At 47.2% G+C, this 12,993-nt stretch overlaps 1 protein-coding gene across 2 annotated transcripts in view; it reads right to left on the bottom strand.

Moving 5' to 3' along the window:
• The window catches only part of fbxl17 (F-box and leucine-rich repeat protein 17), a 291,415-nt gene that overhangs the window by 167,999 nt on the left and 110,423 nt on the right, over positions 1-12,993 (bottom strand). For both annotated transcript variants that reach the window (XM_086173394.1, XM_086173393.1), the window contains exon 8: positions 5,246-5,376. In XM_086173394.1, coding sequence (XP_086029520.1) covers positions 5,246-5,376 — 131 coding nt within the window. The remainder of the gene's footprint in view (positions 1-5,245; positions 5,377-12,993) is intronic.

Below are 12,993 nucleotides of genomic sequence, written 5' to 3'. Positions count from 1 at the left end.
GACGGGAAAAATAACCCGAGTGTTTTACCTCCCACGGGGCTCTATATCTGAGCGGGGCTCCTTGTCGGTGGCCAAATTGATCCTTTAAATAAGGGGTCATTTCCTCGGCCCGTTTACCTGTTCCCGGCAGATTGAAGCCTTCACAACACTCCTGACACGGCTTTACCCTCGGAAGATACGGCGAGGCGGGTCCGAGGCGTTATGGCGTTCCGCTACGATACAAAGAGCGGTTGTATATCGGGGTGACCTCTGACCCTTTGACCCCTGAGCAAAATAAACCATTTCGGTCCACTAAAGGTTGCCTTCTTTGTTGAACCCATCCTGGATGAACCACGAGCGGGACTCGGGGACTAGCGTGGAGAGTCCAGCGTCTTCCTCAAGCTAGGCCAGCGGTTCTTAACCAGGGTTCGATCGAACCCCAGGGGTTCGGCGGAGGTCGAGACACACATTGGTGATGACATCACTGGCAGCAGGTGATCACGCTACATAGCTCGGCCTATCCGTGCTGCAGGGATTTTTGGCGCGCTCAGTTGTAGTAACTTGTGACTGTCGTGATGGTACGTCATGTGATTTCTTTCTTAATATTTTAACCCCTTCATACTAATTATGTCGGGCAAAAATAGAAAGCGGTCGGAAGAACACGTACAATACGGATTCACGTGTATGACGGAACGTGATTGGAATCGATGTCCTAACTGCATGATTTGGAATGACAAGATGAGCAATTCTAGTCCGGCACCGGCAAAACTAAGGGAAGGCTTCCTTCAGCTGCGTGGAGATGGGAGCTACAAGAACATAGCGCTTGCTGAATTCAAGGTGAAGGGAGCCAGATTCCATGAAAAGGCTACTCTGCCTGTTCTTTGTACCCATCGACGAAACGATCCTCCATCCAATAAAGAAGGGTTCGGTGAATGCGCATGTGAAACAGGTGGGGTTCAGTACCTCCAACAAGGTTAAAAACTGGGCTAGGCGGAGCTCGGGAGTGGAACCAGGTAGGTCCGGTCCTGGGATGACCACCTTAGCTGCGCCGCCCTGGTGGTGATTTCTGGCTTTTCTGAAGTCGGGTTCTTGCCTACGTTGCCATCGGGCGCCCGGGTCCATCCGTGAAGGTCGGCGAAAAACCAACATGGGCGCCTCACTGACGTGGTACATCACGATGTAGGTCCGTCAGGACTGGGAGAGCAGTTAGCGAGCAATCAGTCAACTCGAGGAGGTGTTGGATGTTGTGTGCTAAAACAACCCAGGTGCTACAAAAGCAGACCTTGAGTGGCGACTAATATATTACAAAAAAAAGCCTGTTATTAAATTACTTTTAATCATATGCTATTCAACTTAAGTTCTGAGATTTGAGAGTCGAAGTGGCTTTCATGACTAAGAGGCAGGTTGAGGTGCACTCAGAGACGGATCAGTGGGGAACGCTGATCAAAACGAATTGAGATGGAAAGCGGAATAATTTTGCATAATTTCTGCGTGCAAAAACCTGTTGGGTATGTCGAGCTTTGAGTAGCGATTCTGTCTGGACTCATAAATACCGGAAAACTGAGATTGTCTGGAAACAAAAGCACAGCCGAAGTGGGGGGTCATATCAAGCAGATGTGGGTGTCCATGATAATATTTTTTCTTTTCCCCAAAATTCATGATTTTTTTTTTCTTCTTATAAATGGATCCGTTTATAAAGTCATAACCTGGGGCTGTTGAAGCTCAGCTAGTAGATTAAGGTGTGAATGGAATCCAGAGCAAAGTGTGATAGAAGAGGAGACCATCCTGAGCTTCCAGAAGATCCATCACAAGATGTCTGCGCAGGTTCTCGTTCATCCAGGTCTTGGTGAATTCTTGTCGAAATCTTCTTCTCGCAACTGGACTTGAGCTTCTTCATCCCAGAGGCTTCTTCAGCTCCCTCCTGACCGATGGGGAACTGCCAGGTTATTGGACGGATCCAGGCTGGTGAAAAGGTCGTGTCTGAAGCCTCAGATACGACCTTTCACAAACATACAACACCATCCCGGGATTATAATAATTCATCCTTCATTAATCCCCGTGGGGAAATTCATTCTCTGCAATGAAACCATCACGAATGAACCGGGAGCAGTGGGCTGCCGTCCACCGGCACCAGGGGAGCAGTTGGGAGTTCAGTGTCTTGGACGCACCAGGAGGTTCCAAAGATGATTGCTCGACCTCCTGCGCCACGACGCCCCCAATCAATCAATACCAAGATGGACTTGCAGACATGGACCGGGACCTTCTGCGCCCTCCAAACAACCGGGAAAGATCCACCACCAGAAGCAGCCCAAGCTAACGTCAACATGAGCCTCGGTTCATGTGATCCGACAGGTTTCACTCCTTTGCTTAGCTTCGGGTAATCCCACAAAAGTAGCTCATCTGTCCCATCGAACCACACCGACATTAGTTCAACAACCCGTCCTAACGTCTAGTTTCTGCAGATCAACTCTTCCATTTACACAGGAAGCCGCCATAACCTTGAGCCGCCCAAAAACCTGGCGGTTATATTCAGAAACGTCAAATCCAAGTCCACTTGCCGCGACAAGAGTCCGGCACGAGCGCAACCGGTTGTCGGCCGTCGAGGACCAAATATCCTTCTGACCGCCGGCTCCTGCTCAGCTCCTGACGTTATTTTGTTATCCAACGCCTGAATTATTGAACGGCCATCCAGCAAAACGCGTGATGTTTGGTTTTCATTTTGATTGAAAACTATCATCGATGCAAATTTGATGCATTGTTTGAGTTGAGGAGTTTCTTTTAACCCTCTCAGGCTCAAATTAAGTTGTGGCGTAATTAGCTAAGTAGCATTTAGCTGTCGCAAATCTGCAACATCTGCCTGGAGAGGGTTAAAAGAAGTGAACTCGAAGCCGAGCAGATGGATTCTCATGTTAGACGGAAGCTCCACCTTGAGAGCCAATCCTGGATATTTCAATACGAACGCACGGGAAATCAGCCGTTTGTCAGCGGCGTCGGTTAAATGCCAACGCCGTCACGTCGGGCGCAAAAACGCGACAGGTGAGGTGACGGCAACCCGGACGGGAGGGTTTCCGAACAAAGTCCCTCAACACGTTCCTGTTTCTCCCGTAAGACCGCAGGGAAAGTCTGACACGGGCAATGAAAGTCAGCGCCGAAAGTCCAACATCTCAACGAACGCATCGAGTAGAACACAAAATGGTCTCCGATGGAAGTGCTTTTCACTGGATTGCGTTCGCTCAGGGCGCCAGGCTTCGCGCTCACCAGGCCGTCAGGAGGCAACCAACTGGTTTCTAGTCGTACCAAAGGACACTTCGGCCTGCAGACCACAGGAGCATCCAACCGTCTCCGCTGTGTTTACGTGTGAAACCCCAGTTCTTGACGTTTCCCCCCCGTATGGACCGAATGTCCCGCGCGGTGCGCGAGTCGTCGGCGCGACTCAAGATCGAATCATCACGTCTTAAATAACGTAGCTTTTTTTTTTTTTTTTTTACGTGGTTTTAAAAAAAAAAAAAAAAAAAAAAAACGGTGGAAGCTATTTGCAAGAAGCTATTTGCAATACAGCCATTTTCTTAAATATCAAATCTTTAAATCATGATTCTTCTGAAACAAACACACACACACACACACACACACACACACACACTGTGAAGTGTACTTCCATCTTTCATCAGCGTGCAGCAACCACCCGGCCTCCTCTCCGCTTCAAGCTGTGACTGTAGAGTGTAACAATAAAGCAGCTTATGACTGGAAGGCTTTTTATTTGCTCAGAGTCCTTGAGCGACAGTCAGTATCTACAACACACACACACACACACACACAGGTCTGCAAGGCCCGGGAGGGTCGAGAGGCGAGAGAATAAAACAAAACAAAAAAAGAAAAATCAAACTGGCATATGTTATGTATCCTAGATTCTTAAGAATTCCTTCTCGAGGGCGGTGGTTTGGAGCCGCGCATCAGCAGCGACTATCCATCTTCACCTCCCTTTGCTCCTTTCTTTTGCCAGCACACAAACCTTCTGGATGCTGTCAAACACACACACGATTTACCTGCACGCAGGCATGGCCCCACACACACACACACACACACACACACAGCATTCTAAATTCCAATATTCCCCAGACGTGATCCTGGCAATTCTAGTCAGACACACGATCACCATCAGCCCATGAACCGACGCAGTAAATATTACAGAATCGATGCATTGATTCAGCGCATGTGTGTGTGTGTGTGTGTGTGTGTGTCAGTGTGTGTAATACCATGTGCTCCAGAGGATTTCGCCAAACTCCATGTTTTTTGATTGAGAGCAGGGAGGGAAGGTATTACCATAACCTTGTAAACTCAGTAATGCAAGGATGATTCCACACACACACACACACACACACACACACAAAGTGCCTGCACACATTGTTGCCATGCAGCGTGGTAAATTCGATCTTGTGTTCACACTCCTAAGCCGGGGTGGGCACCGCGCCGGCGGAGAAGTCAACGGACTCAGCTTTAAATCGATAGATCAAATTGATAGGTATGAATAAAACACCAGATGATAAATCAAAGGTCGGCCGGTTTGGCGCGAGGCCGCCTCTCCGAAACACCGGGACGGCCAAAGAGACGGAGAAACGGCGGCAGGACGCGGGGATTTATCGTCCGGTCTTTAAAATCTTGATGTTTTTTTTTTTTTTTTCCCTCAAGCTCCGGGAGCGACGCGTCGCTTTTTAAATACTATATAAATTTCATCTCACTAAATAATCCCGCGTCTACGCGAAAGACATTACGGCGTCGAAATTAAGGCTGATAGCAGAGACGCGGGTTTTAACGATTTATTTATGGCCGCTAAGTGCTTATAAAGCGGCCGTAAAATAGAGGAACAATTAAGAGGCGCCCCTGATAATTGGTCGCTTAAAAAAAAAAAGAAAAAAAAAAAAGGATGAAGGGCAACCGCCTTCTTTTTACAGGATTTATTGGCTCAATTACGGCTGTTTGTCTCGATGTCATTGGTTCGTCCACCGTCAGACACCCATTGGAATCGGAGGGCGAAGCGTTAAATCCGAATTTTCGTTTCTTCTTTTAATCTCTTAAATCATCCTTCGACTCGCTGGGCGAACCAAATTCGAGCGCGTCTTGAAACTCCCTCGAGGGCTACTCCGTTCCTCCAGCCAAAAAAAAAATAAAATAAAATAAAATAAAAATAAACCCAAAACCGCCGGCGGTGTGTCCGCCGAGTCGCGCCGAGAGGAAATGAAAAAAAAGAAAAAAAAAAAAAGCAACCAACCTGTCGTTAATGCTCCAGTTGAGGCAGAGATTGAGGGAGCTGAGGTTGCGGCACTTCCTCACCACCTCCATCACCGTTTCATTATTCAGCTCGGAGATGTGCCGGAGGTCCAGGACGCTCAGGTTGCGGAGCTGCGAGAAGGAAGCCGGGGGAAAAACAAAAAAAAAAAAAGGATTGTTTAAACAAAGCTGGAGAGTTAACTGTGCGGAAAGAACAACAGGGACGCCTTTCCACAGCTGTCAGTCGTCCCGCTTTGGTGGAACATCCTTTCTCAAATTTAACAAATATCACAGCGTCGTCGGCGAACGATCGTATTTTTCGGACCCGTTAGCGCTTTCTCCTGATCTTCGGGTAAGATGTGTCCTCGCTCGGTGTTTGCAAAAAGAAAAAAACAAGCGCGTCCGCTGCCCCGTTAGCGACGGATCGGAAAAAGGCGACCGAATAGCAGCAGGAACGCTCCAAAAATAAAGAATTTGTTTTACACAGAGTATAAAAAAAGGAATTCTCGCATGATGTTTGCTCTTCCTCCGATGCAGAACATTTAATGCCGCTATTTTTTAAAAGGAATCATCCTGTGATTTTTTTTTTTTTTTTTTTGCAATTCTTTTTAGAAATATAATTTTAACATCTTAAAAGGATCTTCAACTTTTTATCGAGACCAGGCCCGAGAAACTTTACACATATGTACAAATATGGAGCTGAACATTCTGGATCAAAGGGTTTCAGAATCAGAACATTTTATTGAAATACTTTTCTTTGAAAGCGACTCCTGCTACTGAGTCAAATGGGGAAAAATCAAACAATAACAAATAGCGAATAATAAAAATGAAATAAGAAGAGTAGAGATCAAAAAGGAATAAAAAATAAAGTTTCAGATATATTAAAATATATGTAACATATAAACATGTATTTACGAGTACATGTGTACGATGACATGGAGTAATTTTGTGCATTAGAATCATCAATTCAATACATAATATGGACGACATACAAGGGAAGAAGAAGCGTACAAACAGAACAGGCAGAAACATGGCAAGAAAAACCCAAACGGACGACATCCCGATCACATCAATTGATCTCAAATTCCTCATTTAAACCCTGTGGCGTTTGCGTTCCCAGAACAATCTGGAAATATCCAGAACAATCCCCACCCGCTCCCACATCTGCGAGGACATTTTACGACATTATGAAACGTAGCGCCGCAGGACTGGAGGTCACCTGATTTCTTCCGGCGCCACCATATTCAGCGATGCGTTTTTACGGATGTCTATTTGTTTGTCCTGCAGATGCTGACCTGCAGGCGCGTTTGAGCATATAGATGACGTGTGCGGCGGAACGTGAAATCACAACTCGAATATTATACTTCTTCCCTCCGTGAGGGTGATAGAAGATGTTGGTTTCCAAACATCTTATTTTTTGGAAGGTGAGGTGAAGACGTCTCCTCGCTCAAGTCCCCCTGAAAGCTACTGGTGACATCCAGGTTTGGGGGAGCAGACCGGACGCTTACTGTCATTTCCGGAATATTAAACGCACATTAGCTAAAAAAACAAAAAAAAATCCATGTGTTCATATAAAGGCCGCACTTGTCAATCAGCCGGGTTTTTGTTTTTTTTATCTTTTCATTAAACACATACCGGTAACGTCCACAAATACAGACTGGAAAAGTTTTTTTTTCCCCGTGTTCTGTCATTTCCAGACTATAAGGCGCACCTGAATATAAGCCGCGCCTGCTACAAAAAAATACGAGTACATTTATAGGCCGCACTTATGAGATATTTACACCCAAATATCTTTAACTTCTGATTAAATACATGCTAACATCCACACATACGTAATGGAAATGCTTTTTTCCTAAACAGAGGCTGTAACACGGCTGATGAAAAAGATGAATGATAAAAAAGACAAGGAAAAGTCCATCCATCCATTTTCTATGTTTTGTCCTCCTCCAGCTGATGGCTATCTTGGACTTCCTCCCGCGCACTAAAACCGTTAAAGTCGTCTTCTTCGGCGTCTGGATCGAACGGCCTCTGACTTTCGCGGTTCTTCCATCGGACCGACGTGACGAAGCTAAATGTTTTCGCGGTGTGAAGCTCCAAGAAAAAAAAAAATCCATCAATGGTGCGGTTGTTTAAGCCGCGGTGAAAAAAGTAGCGGCTTATAGTCTGGAAATTCGCTTCCAGCTCCTCGCAAAATTTGCGCATTCTAACCAAATAAGGACATAAAATGTGATGATGCTTTTGAACGGATACGACATACATGTTAGGCGTGATCCCCTTTCTCACTGGAGGAACTTCTTGCAGGTTCTAGTGCCTTTTCAGGAGCCATGAATCATGGACCTTCAGTTCCTACGGCCATTTCACGTTCCATGTGATGAAGGTCATCGGTGGAACGACCGTCACCAGGTACCTCTTGCGGCCCGTGAAACGGTATTTTTAAAAGATACCGCTTTCAGATGTTTTCTTGGGACAAAATGGACAGAAGCAGGGAGAAAGGGAGCGACCATGAGGTCCATGCACTTCAGAGGGGTTTCCATGACTTTGAGGAGGAACATCTACATTTTACCCAGAAGAAGTGGAGATTTAGCAAGCAGCTAACGGGGTTCTTCAGTGGTGGGAGAAGATAAAACCCCTTCAACCATCTGATTGTCCGTGGTTGTTATTCCACGAAGGCCAAGGCAGCTTCCACCTCCATGTGGTCTTCTTCTTCTGTGGTTTGCTTTGGAGCGTGGAGCTGAAGATCCACGTCGCACCGCTCCCTACCGTGGGAACGCCGGGCTTCCATGGAAGAGGCTACTTCCTGGAAGGGAGTTCAAACTTGGGAGTTCTTGGAACGGCTGCTTCCTAAAGCGGCTAATTCGTCCTGATGCGCTGAAGAAGAACCCTGGCGGCAACTTCCACGCCACTCAAAAGGATGTTTTCGCTCCGACGTCAGTTTTGTAAAATAAGAAAACTAAAAGTTGTGCAAACGACATCGACGCAAGAGCGCTAACAGCATGAGTGAAAGGTCAGAGGTGAAAGGTCACGCTACGTGCGCACCTTACGTTCAATCATCCCTCCTTCCGATACGAATACTCCGTCAAGATGAGGAGGTGAATATAATAAAAAAAAAAAAAAATAGATACACTCCCTCTCGATCCACAAGGAAGAGTGTTCAGGGTAAACACTCGCATTCGCACGCCACGTAATGGAGGGTGAGACGCCGACGAGTCGCCGTGGAAACGGAGCGGTAAATGTCACGGCTCGGGATGAAGGGAAAACAAACTTCCAGGCGTGAAGATCCCGCAACACTGGTGTTTGCACTATAGGTTGGACACAGGTTTGAAGAATACACACACACACACACACACACACACACACACACGGATGGAGGAATAAGGTAGATTAAAAAAGGCAGATTAGACACAGAAAGATGGTAAATTGATGGCTGGATGGATGCATATATAGAAAAAGAAAAGGTAGATCGATCAATCAATAGATCAATAGATAGATCGATAGATAGATAGATAGATAGATAGATAGATAGATAGATAGATAGATAGGCTGGTCTGTTACTGCAGACGTACACAAGAGAGGATGGAAACATAAATCCACTCTGGCATGCACGCCCACACACACGTATACACACATGTACACACACACACACACACAAACAAACACACACACACAAACACACACACACACAGCCATATGCCCTTGTGGCCACTGTAGGATCAAAGTGCTAAATTATTCATGTGCAATAAGCTCGATCTATCTCTGCGTGTGTGTGTGTGTGTGTGTGTGTGTGTGTGTGTGTGTGTGTGTCGGCATTGTTTTCAAAACAGACGCAGTGCGAAAAAAAATCCAACCTGAAATCCGATAAGTGAAGTGACCACCACCACAAATATTCGCGCAAACAGACTTCCTCCTTCACTGTCGAGGAAAATCACCGTCAACTGCATGACGCACGCACACACACACACACACACACACACACACACACTTAATTTACATTGAGTGTGTATGTTTATTAAGCCTGGAGTCAGTCAAAAGCCCAGACATCAAAAGTTGTATTTGTTCTTCAAATCTTCAAAAATGCTTATGTCTGCTCAAACCGAGTCGCTACGCCGACCAATGGCGGCCCTTCCATTGATGTGTGGCGGCCAATGGGAAATCAGGCCAAGCTCAGTCGGGTTTCGATTGGCCGAGGGGGCGGCCATGTGTGTGTGTGTGTGTGAGTGGATCGAAGATGTAGCCGGTTTCCTGCATGAAAATGGAGGTGGCGCGGCCGCGGCCTGAGACGGCAACTTTGCTAATCCAGCTATGAAAGGGAGCGCAGAAAAATGAATGACGCGCCGTAGCACACACACACACACACACACACACACACACACACACACACACAGCCTAAAAGGAAAATATCCCTTTAAAACTCTCACACTGACCGTCTGCGACAAGCTTTATTTTCTTGACACCCGGAAATTATTTTTCCTGCAAACTTGTTTCTGAATAATCCGGCGTCTAGAACACGACGACGACGACGCTCCGGTTTGCAGAGACGGAAGGAGAGAAAGACGGAGTGTGAACGAGCGACGGGGGGGAAAAGGGCACTCGGTGCAGGTTCAGTAGGTTTTTACGCCGGCTGGCCGCCGTCTGTGACCGGGCGCCGCTCGCCTCGTCTCCCCTGAGCTGGCAGCTACACCTGGATAATTATTCAAGCTGCTCAAAAAACACTCAAACTCGCAGAATCCAGCTGCTCTGCGTCCCCATCCCGTTAAAACACACACACACACACACACACACACACACACGTGGGCTCCCAAGGAAATTCATGCACATATTGTTTGCATGCATACATACTGCAAGTTTTCTGACGATACAGTGGACCTTTGCTACTTTGCTGAGTTTTTTTGGCATTCGATTCTGGCGATTTATTGTTCTTTAGCGTTTTTTTTTTTTTTTTTGCAGTATTTGAACCTTGTTTTCAAGATAAAATAGCCATATTCTGACCTAAGAGGAAAAAAAAAAAAAAAAAACAGTAAAAAATGTAGTAAAATTAATGTAAAATTCATGTTATAGACTCCTTGTTTTCGGGATAAAATAGCCACATTCTAACCTAAGAAGAAAAAAAAAACAGTGAAAAATGTAGTAAAATTAATCAAAAATTCATGTTACAGAATAAATAAAATATAAATAAAATAATAAATAATAACATATAAATAACATATAATACATATATATGTATATAACATAATAATAAATAAATAAAATAAAATTTGTAAGTTGCTTAGGATAAAAGCGCCCGCCAAATGACTGTAATGCGATGTAAAAATACGAGAGCTCCTTTGCCGGCACGCATTCTTGGAGACGGCTTCGCCGCCACGACTCCTGACGGCGTCGATGGTTTAATGGAACGCCATTCGGATCCGTCGACGGACGAGAACCTCGCCCAGATGACAAGGAAGAGAAGCAACAAGAAGAGGAAGAAACCGAAGAGACGAGTCTCGCGCTCCGACGACTTGCGGCTGCAAAAGGCCGGAAAAATATGACGCAAGACGGGGACGACGATGCGCTTCGGTCGCACCACTTTTGCAACTTGACGGACGGGGCCGTTTAAAAAAAACATTTTCAACCAGGAAAAAAAGCAGAGGCAGAACAATGTTTCTGACGGAAAAAAAAACCCTCAGTAGACGCACAGTGAGGTCGGTAAAGGCTTGGGCGAGGTTCGTCAAGGGTTAATATACCATCAAAATGATCATTTTTCACACAAGGTCTTAAAACGCGAGGCTGCGCCGAACACGCCGGCAATTACGTTAATCAGTAATAAAGAAATTAGCAAGTTAGCGCGACGTGCGCGGCGCTACGATGACGCTAGCTTTACTTTTAATTTAGCGTTATTGTCATTAAAGCGGCGAGGAGGAGGAGGAGGAGGAGGGAGGCGCCTTTCCAATCACGGTAAAGCCGAGGGGGCGCAAATATTTGACTCGGCGGAGCCACTACATTCAGCGGGGGATTCGTTATTGGTCAACGTCAGCTGAAAGACGCGGCGTGCGGAGACGGGACAAAGGCAATCACCTCGCCATTTACAAGAGACGGGTGAGCAAACACTCCCCGGCAGGTGTTTTACAGGTCTTGCCGGCGCGGCCCTGAATGGCGGAGCGTTATTCTTTAATGCACCGCGGGTTCCGCACAGGGAAGGAGGTCGAATGCAACCACGCCGTTTCGAATTAAAGCGGAAGAAGTTGTTTTGAAAGCGCGCTCGGCCGGAGTTCGGCGTAGGCGGACGTCGATTAGTTACTTTAGTCGTTTTCATGCGTCACACAGCCCTTTACACAGCGTCGGCGCTGCCGAGGCCCGTTGGACGGCGCTCAGAATACACGAGGTCACGTTTTGACACCGCCGTCCGTCAACGGCGCCGTTCCCGGATGACAAGCGCGCATTTGGGGGAAAGAAAAGCACAGAGAAAGCTTTAATTACAACAAATGCAGCGTTAAAAGTTCTATTTGGGGGAATACCTGCGGCTGCTTCATTACCGTAAATTCCGGATGATAAGCCGCGACTTTTTTCACGTAAACAACGATGCGGCTAATACATGGACTTTTTTGGGTGGGGGACGCTAACAAGCTTCACGCCGCTAAAACCTTTATCCTCGTCACATCGGACCGATGAAATGACCGGGAAATTCTGAGTCCGTTCAACTCCGACACCGAAGAAGACGACTTTGACGGTTTTAAGGAGGAAGCCCGAGATAGCGACCGGCTAGCCGGTGCGGCTTATATTGAGGTGCGCTCAATAGTCCGGAAATTTGCAAGCGTGTGTGTGTGAGGTGTGTGTGAGAGAGATGGGTCGACGGTTGAGTCGTGGAGGTTTATTCTGTGGCCAAGAGACGAAGACACCGGCCGGAAAGTCAAACAACGCGGGAGGAGGTGCGAAGATGTGTTTTGCTTCCCGGGAGGCGAAACCAGCAGCGTCGCGGGCGCACTCGCTCCCACTTACTTATTTTCCCCTTTGCCGCCGTATCGGGGCGTCCCAGACAGCTCGGCGAGACAGAAGAGAGCTGCGTCGAGACAATCCCCTCCCTAAGCCGAAATCACCCCCCTTCACACACACACACACACACACACACACACACACACTAGCGGGTGAATCGTCGCGGGGCTGTGCAGAGCAGACGCGCCGCTATGAATATTTGAGAAAGGACTCGAGCAAAACCTGCAAAAGGTCATGGGTCTGGTATCACAAATACATTGTCTGCATCAGTCATGGACCAATGAACTGATCCCTGCAAGCTTGTGTGTGTGTGTGTGTGTGTGTGTGTGTGTGTGTGTGTGTGTGTGTGCACGGCTAACTTCTCTCTTTATCTGTCTTGCACCCATCTACTGTCTATCACTTATTTCCTCTCCCGCGCTCCCTCTCTTCTCCCTCCTTTCTGCGGCTAATCCTGCGTGTGTCGGTGTTGATAACGAACTCGGCGGCGAGGAAAGGCTCGAGGAGATAGCGAGCGACGACGACGGCGGCGGCGGCGGCGGCTCTTCGGCGCACGTGCGCGGACGCCGTGTCACTCGTTAGGCTGCTAATGAGACATGATCCCACCCCCACCTTCCGCTTTCGGAGGTCAGACCCCCCCCTCGCCGGTCCGTCTCCGGGTTAAAAGTCTCGGAGCTAAACGAATCATTCTTCAATTACTCCGTCAGGAGACGCGCATCATCCCAGGGCTTTTCTTTGCTCATTATATTCATAAATCCCCCAATCTCTGCCGTACAGCAGCGAAGA

This window comes from Fistularia commersonii, chromosome 26 (genome assembly GCF_037954325.1).
Source record: "Fistularia commersonii isolate RoL2024-O1a breed Wild chromosome 26, RoL_Fcom_v1.0, whole genome shotgun sequence".
Taxonomy (NCBI): domain Eukaryota; kingdom Metazoa; phylum Chordata; class Actinopteri; order Syngnathiformes; family Fistulariidae; genus Fistularia; species Fistularia commersonii.
Note: the sequence above shows the minus strand (reverse complement) of the source record. Positions and strands in the feature narration are given on the sequence as shown.